Source organism: Canis lupus, chromosome 6 (assembly GCF_003254725.2).
Source record: "Canis lupus dingo isolate Sandy chromosome 6, ASM325472v2, whole genome shotgun sequence".
In the NCBI taxonomy this organism is placed as follows: Eukaryota; Metazoa; Chordata; class Mammalia; order Carnivora; family Canidae; genus Canis; species Canis lupus.
This window is the reverse complement of record NC_064248.1, coordinates 9,944,637-9,957,438: the sequence shown is the minus strand read 5'-3', so window position 1 is coordinate 9,957,438 and position 12,802 is coordinate 9,944,637. Positions and strand designations below refer to the sequence as shown.

Below are 12,802 nucleotides of genomic sequence, written 5' to 3'. Positions count from 1 at the left end.
ATACACATAAAGAGGGTTTCCTTTTTTTTTTTTTTTAAGATTTTATTTATTTATTCATGAGAGACACATAGAGAGAAAGGCATAGACACAGGCAGAGGGAGAAGCAGGCTCCATGCAGGGAGCCCAACGTGGGATTCGATCCCGGGTCTCCAGGATTGCGCCCTGGGCCAAAGGCAGGCGCCAAACCCCTGCGCCACCCAGGGATCCCTTTTTTTTTTTTAACCATTCTCAGCTCACAGGCCAAAAACAGACCACAGGAAATCTAGCCCACGGGCCAGTTTGCTTACCCAATCTCATCTGCTGCTAATTCATATTCCCATCACTTTATTTGCTAGTGAACTAGTGACTTTATGCTTTGGCAACAGACACCATCTAAAAGATGGTCAGTACTTAAGAGACTTGAACACAACTCCATCACCTAGAGTCATACTAAAAGGGCCAGATGTGACATGACCCTGCTCAGAGGTTACGGGGTGGAAGCTGGAATGACCAGCACTCAACAGAGGGCCAGGCAGTCTTTCCAGTACCTTATATGTACCCAGTTGTTTAAATGCTTAGTCCACAGTACTCATCACTTCACTCTACTTAAAAGATGCCAAGTCTCAGTGCCTCCTTTTCACATGTCCTCTTTAAACAACATAACTGCCGCTGATAAATAATCTCAAGCCTGATTTTACAGATGGGAAAAGCAGCATCATTCTCATGTTTTCTGATCCCCTCTTCATGTCTCCAGGCTGATATTAAGCATATAGAAGTTGGGTAAAACACACGTAGGTTAATCAAAACTCTGCCTCAAGCAGGCCACACTCCATCTCTGATTGTTATTTTCATCTTTAAAATGAGATCAATGTTCCAGACAGGGACCTACTGACAAGGCTACTGTGAGAGGATCTAGGGCTAAAATATGGTTTCCGTACTAAAACAAAAACAAAGACGAAAACCAACAAAAAATCAGTGTGCAGAGTCTGGTAAGTGTAGATTTATACACGCATGTCACTGAAAAGCCTGCAGATCGTAATGCCATCCTTGTGATTAAAGCTCAGTTTGCCATGAGGCCCCAGACTCCTCTTTAGCAGCCCAGCTCAGCCCTCTCACTAGTTGTGACCTTGAGTAAGTCGCTCCACCTCCCTAAGCCTATTCAAAGCGTATTCAACATATATGCGTCCAACCTTCCTCGGTATCAGGCACAGTCCTAGGCATTCGCTCCTCCTGGAGCTTAATTTGAGCTTCAGCTTTGGGAAGAAGGGAAGAAGCTGCGCGCAGGGTTCAAACACAAAGCGCCTAGGTGGCGGCGGGGTCAATATTGTTCAGCGAAGAGGAAGGGTGGCTGGAGGTGGTGCATTCCCAAGCTCGCAGACGCGTCCCTCGGCTGCCCTGACCCTCCCCGCTGCAGCCGAGAGACGCAGGGCCTTGGGCAGGCGGACGGCGCGGCTGAGCGAGCAGAGAAGCGTCGGACGGTGCAGGACCCTGGGAAAAGGGCTGGGTGCGCCTCCGGTGAGGCCGCAGGGAAAGCCCTGAACGAAGGGAAGGCGGCTCCGCAGCCCCGACTCCCTCCCTCCCAGCGCAGCCGTGAGCCCGGAACCTCGCATCACGGCTGCTGCCCTCAACCTTGCAACCTTAACCAGGTCCACGTACTCACCGGGCGAAGCCATCTTGGAGTCCTGGGTGTCCGCTCTGCCGGACCGCGCAAGGACTGCTGGGTAGGGAGCGACGCGCCGCTGCGCGGCGGCGCGGGAAGCAGGGGTTCCTGGGAAGCGGGTCGCGACCAGTGCGAGTCTAGAACTGCAAGCGCACCATAGGATGAAGGGCGAAGTCCCTGGAGGGCACAGCCTCGGGACTCTGCAGTAGGGAGAGGAGGATGGGGGTGGGGGAATAGGAGAATGGGGGGACGGGATGGTGATGGTAGAGCTCAGCCTGGCCTTCCCATCCTAGGAGGGAAGAGGCTGGCAGGGACCCAAAAATGGGAAATGAGAAAAGAGCATCCTGGCTTTCTAACCTTTATCTCCTTAAAATTGTTCTGGGAGGGGATCCCTGGGTGGCGCAGCGGTTTGGCGCCTGCCTTTGGCCCCGGGCGCGATCCTGGAGACCAGGAATCGAGTCCCACATCGGGCTCCCTGCATGGAGCCTGCTTCTCCCTCTGCCTGTGTCTCTGTCTCTCTCTGTGTGTGTCTCTCTCTCTCTGTGACTATCATAAATAAGTAGATTTTAAAAATTGTTCTGGGAACTTACAGAAGCATAGGATATGTATCCCAGCCCTGGACTGGGCTCTGAAGACGGGGGAGGGGGAGGAAGACGCTGGTGGCGGGGGGGGGGGGGGGGGGGGGGGGAAGACGCTGGGGCGGGGGGGAGGAAGACGCTAGGGGTATACAGCTCTAACCCTTATTTCCTCCACTTTTCCAAGCACAGTGATGCTTCACCACCATTTTGGTTTTTTCTGAAAAGGCCACGATAACCATTCCTGGTTAAGAAATTCTGACTTGGGCAAGATGCTTTGATTCCCCGAACTTCACTTCCTTCTCTAAAGTAAGGAGCTCAGCTCAGGGGAGCTGCCTGCCTCAGGGAACTTTAGGATTCCACTATTTTCTTCCCTATTCAAGAAGGAGCCTAAGTATGAAATAAACAAACAAATAAATAAGGATTTATGGTTATGTGAAAAAACAGGAGTGCAAACAAAGCCTGGAGTCAGAATGCACAGATTTCCCCAAGACCCATGATTTCGAAGTCCTAGCCATTCATCTTCAGAAGAAAACAGGGACAAGGAAGGGATGAACCCCAGGATCTTGCTGTCTTTAGTGCAATGCATAAACCCCCTGGGCGAGAGGCTCAGTCCCAGAGGGTTGTAATCTACTCCCTTCATAGATCCATCAAGAAAACACATTCCTCAATGGAGCAGAGATCCATTTTCTTGACATTTGTCTCCTCATAGAAGTTTAATTCATTTGAAATACCTTTTCTTTCCTTTCTATTCTTAGAACAAAGACAAAAGTCCAGTGCTTTTCAAGGTAGCTTTGGATACCATGCTCATGTGTTGCTGGAAAATTTCTTCTCAAGTCCTGATAAGTTCAACAAGTTGTCACCAGCAATGCATGGGAGTGTGGAAGTAGGAGGTATCATACCCATTAACACTTTATTTATTTATTTATTTATTTATTTATTTATTTATTTATTTATTTATTTAAGAGGAGAGAGAAGGGAGGGGCAGAGGGAAAGGGAGAGGGAGACTCTTAAGCATGCCCAGTGTGGAGCTCAATCACAACCCTGAGATCATGACCTGACCTGAAATCAAGAGTCAGACACTTAACCAACTGAGCCACCCAGGTGCCCCTCATTAAGACTTGTTTTAAAGGGATTTGCATTTCTGGAGTGACACTGGGATCTGGTTTGCAGAGGGAATGGGGCAGTTCTCTGTTAGACAAAAAGCTGTGACCATTCCAGGTTTGGCAACCTTGAACGATCTTTCTTCTCACCACAGAAATAATAGGGGTGCTTCTTGCCAGGAAAAACTGCCCCATAACAGGGAGCTCCTTACAAGTTAACAAAGGCCATTGTGATCATTGTCTCATCCTAGGTGGTGCTGGGGGTGGGAGGCAGGGAGGGATCATTACCTTCACTTATCAAACAAGATTCCTTGTGATACTTTTTTTATTGCCAAGTACACTGTGGTAGTTAATACCCATCAGTGGTCAGCTTACTTTTCTGCCTCTTCCACTATAAATTGAGCTCCTTAAAATAAAGCTCTGTTTCTGAACTCAAAGTCTGGCTGTCTCATTCAAGATGTTCAATTGGTGTTTGTTAAATTGTTGTACGAGGAACAGAACAATAAATGAAAGAATCACAGAGATAGCAATTGAAGAAGTCCCTATGTTCAGTATGTCAGAAATGCAAGGAGCACCTCATCATGGCATCTTAGCACACCAAAGGGGAATAAGGCCCCAAGTGCATTTCTAGTATAATAAGGAAAAGGTCTAAAAATAAAAAATAAAAAATAAAAAATAAAATATATATATATATATATCATAGAGTGAGGGCGAAGCAAAGTTCTAATGGCAAGGAAGCATTAAGGGTTAGTGCAGAGAGGATATGCCTGATACACAGGTGGTGAGGTGAGAGGAGTTGAAAAGTGAAAAAATCCTGGAGGATCTGATTTATATGCAATTAAAAGGAAATAGTACAGAAGGATGGTGACAAGGGAGAGAGCAGATTAAAAGAACATAAGAAAACAAGTTAATTTTATTTATTTTTTATTTTTATTTTCTTTAAGTAGGCTCCATGCTCACTGTGGAACAGGGCTTGAACCTATGACCCTGAGATCAAGAGCCAGATACAACTGACTGAGCCACCCAGGTGCCCTTCTTTTAAAAAGTACAAAGATTAGAAATGAAATTTATACCACAGATCATGAAAACAAAATGAGAGATGAGGGAACATAAAAATAAATTGTAAAAGGTGGTTGAAAATTTTTTAAATGGGAATCAACAAAATATAGCACATTTGAAGAGAATTCAAGAGACAGTGTTGTAGACAAATAATATTGAAAACAACTGAAAAGCAAGGAAAATGGTACAAAATATCAAATTGTTATTTTTTATTTTAAAGATGTTATTTATTTGACAGAACACAAGCAGGGAGAGCAGCAGGCAGTGAGAGGGAGAAGCAGGCTCCCAGCTGAGCAGGGAGCCCAATGTGGGGCTTGATCATGTCCTGGGATCATGATCTGAGCCGAAGGCAGACACTCAACCAGCTGAACCACCCAGCTGCTCCTAAATTATCAAATTATTAAATGATGAAGAGATCAATGAAAGGTAATGGGAAGGAAGGTGTTAATGTGTGTAAAAATAGAGAAATACACAATCTTAGATTGCAAAATAATAATAAACAGGACTGTCTTTGTTTGAGTGGTTCTAACAAATTACCATAGACTGGGTTGCTTAAACAGAAACTTATTTCTCATAGTTCTGGAGACCGTAAGTTCAAGATCAAGGTGCCTGCAGATTTGACTCTTGGTGAGGGCTCTTTTCCTAGTTTGCAGATGGCTGCCTTCTCATTGTATCCTCACATGGCAGAGAGCCTCTTTTTTGTGTCTTTTACAAAGGTGCTAATTCCATCATGAAGACTCCACCCTCATGACTTAATTACCTCCCAAAGACCCCTCCTCCCAATGCCATGGCATTGAGGAGTAGGGGTTCAACATGTGAATTTTTTTTTTAAAGACTATGTTTATTCATGAAAGACACACAGAGAAAGAGGCAGAGACACAGGCAGAGGGAGAAGCAGGCTCTATGCAGGGAGCATGACGTGGGACTGGATCCTGGGTCTCCAGGATCATACCCCAGGCTGAAGGCGGTGCCAAACCGCTGGGCCATCGGGGCTGCCCAACATGTGAAATTTTTTTTTTAATGTTTTATTTATTTATTTATTTATTTATTTATTTATTTATTTATTTAATTTTTATTTATTTGTGATAGTCACACAGAGAGAGAGAGAAGACAGAGACACAGGCAGAGGGAGAAGCAGGCTCCATGCACCAGGAGCCCGAGTGGGATTCGATCCCAGGTCCCCAGGATCGCGCCCTGGGCCAAAGGCAGGCGCCAAACCGCTGCGCCACCCAGGGATCCCAACATGTGAATTTTTTAAAGATATATTTATTTCTGGAAAGAAAGAGAGCATGGGGTGAGAAGGGGGTCAAGGGAGAGGGAAAGAGAGCCTTAAGCAAACTCTGTGCTGAGTGCTGATTGTGGAGCCCCACACGGGGCTGGATCTCACAACCCTAAGATCATGACCTGAATCAAAACAAAGAGTTGGTGCTTAGCTGACTGAACCACCCAGGTGCCCCATATTTTTTTAAAGATGTATTTGTTTATTTGAATATGTTTTTAAAGATTTTATTTATTTACTCATGAGAGAGAGAGAGACAGGCAGAGGGAGAAGTAGGCTCCACACAGGGAGCTGGATGTGGGACCCGATCCCGGGACTCCAGGATCACACCCTGAGCCGAAGGCGGGCACTAAACCGCTGAGCCACCCAGAGATCCCTATTTGTTTATTTGATTTTTATTATTATTATTATTCACGAGAGACAGAGAGAGAGAGAGAGGCAGAGAGAGAGGCAGAGACACAGGCAGAGGGAGAAGCAGGCTCCACGCAGGGAGCCCCACATGGGACTCGATCCCAGGTCCCCAGGATTACGCCCTGGGCTGAAGGTGGCGCTAAACCACTGAGCCACCCGGGCTGCCCCCCTATTTGTTTATTTGAGAGAGAGAGAGCATGTATCAGAGTGTGGGGGAAGGGGCAGAGGGAGAGAATCTTCAAGCAGACTGCCCCCTGGGTTAAGAGCCCAATGATGTGCTTGATCTCATGACCCTGAGATCATAACCTGAGCTGAAACCAAGAGTGGGGTGTTCAACAACTGAGCTACCCAGGCACCCCTCAACATAGGAATTTTTAGAAGATACAAACATGGGGATGCCTGGGTTGTTCAGCAGTTGAGCATCTGACTTTGGTTCAGGTCATGATCCTGGGGTCCTGGGATGGAGTCCTGCATTGGGCTCCCTGAAGGGATCCTGCTTCTCCCTCTGCCTGTGTCTCTGCCTCTCTGTGTGTGTCTCTCATGAATCAATAAATAAAATCTTAAAAAAAAAAGAAGACACAAACATGTAGTCCATAACAGGAACCTAAAGAAGAGATGTAAATAGAATTAAATGATAATTCTCCAGAAGAATCTGTCCCTGTTACTCTCAGCACATGGGCAGAGGGGACTCATGTGAGCTGTTTGCCAGCCCCAGCATGTTGGTGATTGGAATAGACAGGCTGCGTTGGGTGTGGGGGATGACTGGATCTAAGGGACCTGGTGAAGTGATTTCATTTTATACTGGAATGTGATTGTCATGTTCCCATAACAATTGGCTCTGACAATTTCCAGGGTAGGAATTACTGAAAAAGAGTTTCAAAAATATCAAAGAGTATACTTTCTCAGGGAATTAGTACTGAGAAATCTATTGGGATGTTTTCCAGATGTGACGTTTGTGTTAATGAAACCCTGCATGTGAGTCAGAGTTGGGGTTGGGTACTGTAAACTTTAATTCCTTACTGCAGAAGCAAGAATTATGTAATAATTGAGAGAATTAAGATACTGGCATAATATCTTCGATGGGTCACAATGCAATATTTAAAGTAGTGACTGAGGGGCGCCCGGGTGGCTCAGTTGGTTGGGCATCTGTCTTGGTTCAGGTCACCGTCCCAGGGTCCTGGGATTGAGCCCCACATTGGGCTCCCTGCTCGGCAGAGGTCTGCTTCTCCCTCTCCTTCTGCCCACCCTCCTCCTCCTGCTGGTACTTTCTCTCTCACACATACTCTCTCAAATAAGTGAATAAAATCTTTAAAAAAAATAAAAATAAGATAGTGATTGAAAGGATTAGGCAAAAATGAAAGCTATATTACTTAAGTAAAATTGATTCTGAAATGGTATGTATGTATGTATGTACGGATGTATTTATTTATTTATTTATTTATTTATTTATTTATAAAGTAGGTTCTACACCCAACATGGGGCTTGAACTCACAGCCTGAGATCAAGAGTCACATGCTCTACTGACTGAACCAGCCAGGTGACTCAATATGGTATTTATGATTTCTAAATAATTATTTAAAGACAAAATGCTTACAAGTGGATAATATCAGAGGGGAATGTTAAAATATCCTTATTAAGGGATCCCTGGGTGGCGCAGTGGTTTGGCACCTGCCTTTGGCTCAGGGCGCGATCCTGGAGATCCAGGATCGAATCCCACGTCGGGCTCCTGGTGCATGGAGCCTGCTTCTCCCTCTGCCTGTGTCTCTGCCTCTCTCTGTGACTATCATAAATAATAAATAAACCAACATTTAAAAAAATAAAATAAAATATCCTTATTAAATGATGGCCTTTGGTGTTTTGTTCGTATAAAATTTTCCTTTAGTAAGGTTGTATTTTTAGTATCCCCTACAGTTCTGTATAAACTATGGGCTCCCCACCAAGCTGATAATGTATGGCTCTGACCCCAACCTGCATACCACAGGTTTGAGAACTGAACTAGAGTAAATAATTACCCAGGTGCCAGACTGACCTGTCTGATGCACATGCAGGACACATCCAAATAACACTGCAAAACACCATTCATGATAAAATCCAACACCCATTCATGATAAAAACTCTCAGCAAACTAGGAACAGAGTGGAACTTTCTCAACTTGAGGGGATCCCTGGGTGGCTCAGGGGATCCCTGGGTGGCTCAGCGGTTTGGCGCCTGCCTTTGGCCCAGGGCGCAATCCTGGAGTCCCGGGATCAAGTCCCGCGTCGGGCTCCCGGCATGGAGCCTGCTTCTCCCTCTGCCTGTGTCTCTGCCTCTCTCTCTCTCTCTCTCTCTCTCTCATGCATAAATAAATAAATGAATAAATCTTTAAAAAAATGATTGCATGAAACAAAACACATTCACAAAAGCTATAACAACAAAGAATATGGTTGTCAATCCTGAATGGCTTCTGAGCTGTTTTTTGTTCATTTCATCTCAAACACAGGGTATTCTCCAGTGGTTTAGAGGTTGCCATTGGGACTCTTTCCTCTCCTGAAATTGGGACTGTCCCTTACCTGCAGGGCTTCACACAGAGGCACTGACACACCCAATTTCTCATTTCTATAGAGGCGACTCTCACTCCCAGGACTCAGGAAATCGGGACTCAACAGCTCCCCGGTGGCTCCAGATGGATGGCCACAGCGGACCAGAGCTGCAGGTGTTAGCAGGGCTGCTGGGCAGCCTGGAACTGAGGGCTGGATTCCAGAGACACAAGTGCGGGGCACAGCAGCCCCAGCCCTGGGCAGAGATGGGGAACATGGTGTCAGAGGGGCCAGTGGGTGCGAGAAATGCAAGATCTGAGTCTGTGCCTGTGAAAAGGACTACAGGCTAGGATAGGTTGGATTCCTCAGCAGAGTTAGCTTTAAAAGGCCTCTGGAAGGAAGGGACCAGCAGAAGGCCCAGAGCTGGAGACCCCTCTCTCTGAGCTGGCCTGCCACCTGGGCTTTTATAGTTGCTTTTCATAAATCTGGCCAGTCAGCGGTTGAGGCTCTGGGAGCATCACAAAGGGACCTTTTGGGGCACCTGGGTGGCTCAGCGGTTGAATGTCTGCCTTTGGCTCAGGTTGAGATCCTGAGGTCCCAGGTCCTGGAATCTAGCCTCACACTGGGCTCCCTGCAGGGAGCCTGCTTCTTTCTCCCTCTGCCTATGTCTCTGCCTCTCTCTCTGTGTGTCTCATGAATAAATAAAATCTTTTTTTTTATTAATAAAAAAAAAATGCCTCCTGTGCCGTGCTTTCCGGGGAGGTCAGGGCTCAAGGTTAAGCCCGAAGTTAAATCAAGTGGAAGACCTTCCAGCAAGGGCTGGGGACAGGGATCCCTGGGTGGCGCAGCGGTTTAGCGCCTGCCTTTGGCCCAGGGCGCGATCCTGGAGACCCAGGATCAAATCCCACGTCAGGCTCCCGGTGCATGGAGCCTGCTTCTCCCTCTGCCTGTGTCTCTGCCTCTCTCTCTCACTGTGTGCCTATCATAAATAAATAAAAATTTTAAAAAAAATTTAAAAAAAAAAAGGGCTGGGGACAGCATCCTCTCTCCTGGTTCCAGGACTCCCACCCAGCCACTTTCGGAGTCCCGCCCACGCGGAGCAGGTGGTTTCCATGGTGACAGTAAACAAGCCTCACACCCAGAAGGGAGCCCACGTGGGGGTGAGGCTTTTGCCTTGGCGGCTTGGGGTTCAGGACGCCCCGACCTGGGCTCTGTGCGGAGGGGGGCTACAGTCCTCAGGAAGGGGCAATAGCTCTCGGGAGAACCAGAAACCAGGCTCCCAGGGACGCAGATGCAGCCCACATGTGCACGTGGCCCCACCCTGCAGAGCTGGGGAGTGTGCGGGGTGAGGGTGACAGAGCGCATGCCAAGCAAGACCTCCTGGTCACAGCGCTGTCCTAGATGGGAGCAGTGGCCTGCAGAGGAAAACTCTCAACCCCCAGACGAGTAATGTGAGCAGCAGCTGAGAAGGGAAAGAGGAACATGGAAGAAATAAATGAAAGCTATTGGATGGGAACACACACATGCACAGAATCATTTATAGGCCCAGATACATACAAAACTTTCTCTCTGGAGCCCAAGGAATAAATAACCCTGGGACAGGAACCCAGCACTGAGTTTGTTCCAAGAACCATTTCTGTCCAAAAGCAGGTGAGATGGAGCAAGTCAGAGGAGTATTCCCAGGAGGCCACCATACAAGTGACCTGCTTATCCAGGCATTCTGCCCCTTGACCATAATGTGTTCTTTGGTGCTGGACACTGGGGGGAAGGAGTGTGTAGGATCCCATCTGGAGCCTGCACAAGGGATGACTCTAAGGTCTCCTAGAGTCTACACTGGAATTGGAGAGAACAGAGGGTGGAGGGGACACCCTATCTTCACTCTACCCATTATGTTTAATTCACTGGGACGGTTCCTGCTCCCACATAGTGTCCAGCCGACAGTGAATTCCAGACGATGGAGTTAATCTCTTCAAGCGAACACTTGGGGAAAATGAAGGGCCATGCCAAGTTCCTCCTGGGAGTCAGAAATGTGCTCTAGTTCCCCTCTCAGACCTGCTCAGAGCCTAAGCCCAAGCCAACAGTGAAAGATAAAATCAGTCCCCTTTCTCCATCCCTAGAGCTTGGATGCTGCTCTCTATGATATAAAATGGATACAGGGAACCCAAGGAGATGGAGTAAGAATGTCCCAACAGTCCCAGATGCCTCTGAGCCATGACCAGGAGGAGGACACAGCAGAGAGATGAATCACTGATGGTAGTAGCTGCTTTCTGGAATATACCAGGGCTTGTGTGACCATGGCCAAGTTTTCCCCTCTGGCCTTATATTCCCAATACATAATTCTGATTCTGACACCAATCCCAACATGTAGGTTTTTCACTTGACCACCAAGCATGTCTCTGAAATTAGCTGGGGGTCCCCATTCCCACTTGAGAAAAATGGATTCTTTCTTCTTCTTCTCCTTCTTCTTTTTTTCTTTAAGGTTTTATTTATTCATGAGAGACACAGAGAAAGAGCCAGAGACATAGGCAGAGGGAGAAGCAGTCTTCCTGTGTGGAGCCTGATGTGGGACTCGATCCCAGGACCCCAGGATCACTACCCGAGCCAAAGGCAGACACTCAACCGCTGATCTACCGAGGTGCCTTGAGATAAATGGTTTCTGACCCATCAGCTATAGACAGGAGGTTCCAATGACTTCCACCCTTCCTGAACTCAGAGAAACATTTTATTTACTAGCTCACTGGTTTACTATGAAAGGATATTACTGGGATTCCGTGGGTGGCTCAGCAGTTTAGCGCCTGCCTTCTGCCTGGGGCATGATCCTGGAGTCCCGGGATCGAGTCCTACGTCAGGCTCCCTGCATGGGCCTGCTTCTCCCTCTGCCTGTGTCTCTGCCTCTCTCTCTGTGTGTCTTTCATGAATAAATAAATCTTAAAAAAAAAAAAAAGAAAGGATATTACTCAGGAACAACCAGATAAAAGAGATGCACAGGACAAAGTATGGGGAAGGGGCAAGGAGCTCCCACGCTGTCTCTGAGCACACCACTCTCCTTGAACCTCCATGTGTTCACCAACCTAGAAGTTTTCAGAACCCCATCATTTTGGGTTTTGTTGGAGGCTTACTACACAGGAATACTTGATTAAATCCTTGGCCATTGGTGGTTAAACTCAATATGAAGTTGATGAGGCAAAAATTCATTCACACTGAAAAAAATCAGAACAGATTTTTTGGAGGGTGGGGGGGTGAAGATGGGGATAGACAAGGAAGGGACATAAGAAAATTTTGTGGGACAAAGCCTATTGTTCTATAACTTCATAGAGGTTTATGTTACATAAATGTTAAAATTCATCACTTAGGGCGCCTGGGTTGTTCAGTCAGCTAAGGATCTGTCTTTGGCTCAAGTCATGATCCCAGGGTCCTGGGATTGAGTCCCTTATAGGGCTCTGCTCAGCTGGAAGTCTGCTTCTCCCTCTCCCTCTGCCGCTGCCCCCACCCTCCCCCACTCTTGCGTGCATGCTCTGTCTCTCTCAAATAAATAAAATCTTTAAAACAAAACAAAACACTGGACGTCTGGGTGGCTCAGTGGTTGAACATCTGCCTTTGGCTCGAGGCGTGATCCCGTGGTCCTTGGATCGAGTCCCACATCAGGCTCCCTGCGTGGAGCCTGCTTCTCCCTCTGCCTATGTCTCTGCCTCTCTCTGTGTTTCCCATGAACAAATAAATAAAATCTTTAAAAAAGAAAATAGAGCAAAACAAAACAAAAAAACCTCATCACTTAGGATACATGCGTTTTGGGATGCTTGGGTTGCTCAGTGGTTGAGCGCCTGCCTTTGGCTCAGGTTGTGATACCAGGGTCCTGGAATCGAGTCCCACATCAGGCTCCCTGAGAGAAGCCTGCTTCTCCCTCTGCCTATGTTTCTGCCTTTTTGTGTCTCTCGTGAATAAATAAATAAAATATTGTTTTTTAAAAAAAAGGATACATGCATTTCATTGTAAGCAAATTTTAACTGAAAAGAATACTGTAGATATATTGAACTCCAGTTAGTAGGCATTCTGGATTATTTAAGGAAAAATGTGCTGGTGTCTGCAATTTTCTTTGAAATGGGTACAAACAATGATATGGGTTGACGGGCTGGGGGGTATGTGATAAAGCAAGTATGTTTAATTGTTAATGACAGGGGCTCTTGGGTGGCTCAGTAGGTTAAGCGTCTGCCTTCAGCTCT

General features: G+C 46.8%; 1 protein-coding gene across 2 annotated transcripts in view; it reads right to left on the bottom strand.

Annotated features, from left to right (window-relative positions):
* Window positions 1-2,252, bottom strand: part of PTCD1 (pentatricopeptide repeat domain 1) — a 43,901-nt gene extending 41,649 nt beyond the window's left edge. For both annotated transcript variants that reach the window (XM_049110809.1, XM_035717787.2), the window contains exons 1-2: window positions 2,230-2,252; window positions 1,640-1,782 (exon numbers count right to left, since the gene is read on the bottom strand). In XM_049110809.1, coding sequence (XP_048966766.1) covers window positions 1,640-1,782; window positions 2,230-2,237 — 151 coding nt within the window. In that variant the 5' untranslated portion in view covers window positions 2,238-2,252. The remainder of the gene's footprint in view (window positions 1-1,639; window positions 1,783-2,229) is intronic.
* Window positions 2,253-12,802: the final 10,550 nt, after the last annotated feature.